Source organism: Cyprinodon variegatus, unplaced genomic scaffold (genome assembly GCF_000732505.1).
Source record: "Cyprinodon variegatus isolate N-32 unplaced genomic scaffold, C_variegatus-1.0 Scaffold565, whole genome shotgun sequence".
NCBI lineage: Eukaryota > Metazoa > Chordata > Actinopteri > Cyprinodontiformes > Cyprinodontidae > Cyprinodon > Cyprinodon variegatus.
In genome coordinates, this window is record NW_015151018.1 from 100,395 (window position 1) to 102,208 (window position 1,814).

General features: G+C 42.1%; 1 protein-coding gene across 1 annotated transcript in view; it reads right to left on the minus strand.

Moving 5' to 3' along the window:
• Positions 1-1,814, minus strand: part of rftn2 (raftlin family member 2) — a 35,534-nt gene that overhangs the window by 7,428 nt on the left and 26,292 nt on the right. The window contains exon 6 of the mRNA XM_015391937.1: positions 944-1,050. Within this exon, the coding sequence (XP_015247423.1) occupies positions 944-1,050 (107 nt within the window). The remainder of the gene's footprint in view (positions 1-943; positions 1,051-1,814) is intronic.

Here is a 1,814-nt window from a genome sequence, read left to right on the forward strand (position 1 = left end):
GAGTAGAAAATGAAGGCTAATCATGTTTTGGGTGTACTATTCCTTTAAGACCAGTTTAAAGTTATCTTCATTGAAAAGTACAGAGCTTTTCCTTCAAAAATAAGGACATTTCAATGTGACCCCAAACTTTTGAACAGTAGTGTACTTCCATGATATCTATAAAATAATCTACGGAATGAAATGTTTTTCTTTCCCAGTTTAAAAACTGCTGCTTTCAGACTCAGACTGGGAACGGTTTTCGGCCCTGGCATTTTTCCATCTACGCCAGCGGGAGAGTAAGTGTTGGGGCCGGTATGATTTAAGGAGGGCCGGTCCTCACATGCTGACATTAGAACCGGGCAAATATCAGATTACCAGTCTGAGCCTCGCTGCTATTCTGTCTGGTTTTTCACTTTGCTCACACCATCACTCCTCTGCTCCTATTTACACCTCTCCCTCTTTAGACTGGCAATTATAAAATGGATTATAAATTTAATTAACCAGAAACTAAAAAAAATGATATGATTTACTAATAATTTAGTAAATTGAAATACTGATATTGAGTTTTGGTTTTAATGACAATAAAACAAACCATTCTCAGACACATTAGAGCACCTCGCTGGTGAACATTTCACCAACACACCATCAATAGGTGCAGAAATCTTTCAGAAACACCTGAATGCAGCATTTTCCTCAAAGCGTTTTAGTCAAGGATCTCCATCCGGCTGCTTTACTTGTTTTTTTGTTTGTTTATTATAATTTCTGATGAACCAGAGCAGAACTGAAGGGGTTAAATAACTAAATACTTTATAGTTTCTACAACGTCACATTTTTTAGTTTTTTATTGTAAAAAGCGCATACAGTATAAAAAAAACAGGATATTTTAGGGGTGCTTTCATTCATATTAGGGTGGCTTCAGAATGTAAAAAAAATAGGCTAAAAAGGTCCATGCATGCCCCCCCACCTCGATGACCGTCCACTGCTCCACCACGATGGTGTCGTTGGGAGGAGGCGACGTGCTCCTCTCCTCGTACACAAACAGCCCCTCCAGGGATCGAGGAACCGGCTCACCTGCAACACAAACTCATCTTCACTTTGGGCTTTTTAGTGATCAGTTACACTGACTCACCACCAGGTGGCGCCAAAACTGCATTACACACCAAGACTTTATGCAGCTGAAATGAGCGTCCCTCATAAAAACGACCCAGTTATTAGAAATAGGTTAAACGCTAACATGTGTTCTTTCCAGGCAGAGAGGCGTCCCTGCTGCTGCCTGTCAGGAAATCAGCCGACCATTTATCCAATGCAACAATCAGAGAAAGGTTTCAATTCTCTCACATGTTTACAACTCAAATACTGAGTTATAATTGGACTTTTTTTTATTTTGGGATGTTGTGAGCGGACTGAGCAACGACCTGATGCTCCTCCTTCCTGCTCGTTCTCCTCTGATTCCTACGCACCAAAAATCACCAACTTCCTGTTTTGTCTCCTCTGTCTCCTACTGGATCTAAATTTGGAGCGTCCTCCCGACCTCAGCCACCTCACTTCCTGTTTCCGTGGGGAACAGCTGACATTTACACCATGAACAGATCCAGCTCTCTCTGCTGTGCATAAAGTCCTCAGCTCTTCTGTTCGGGCTGAGTTTGTCTCTCCAGAGGGAGCAGAAGAAGACGGCTGCTGGGTTCATGATGCAGCTGCAGTTCACCAGAACAGGAGCGCCTCAGCAAATGATCCCAAATCTCTGCAGCAGCGATTAAAGCCTAATTCAATTCTATTCAGTTTATTTCTATAGCGCTAATTCAAACTCATGTCATCTCAGGTCACTTTCCAGTTCA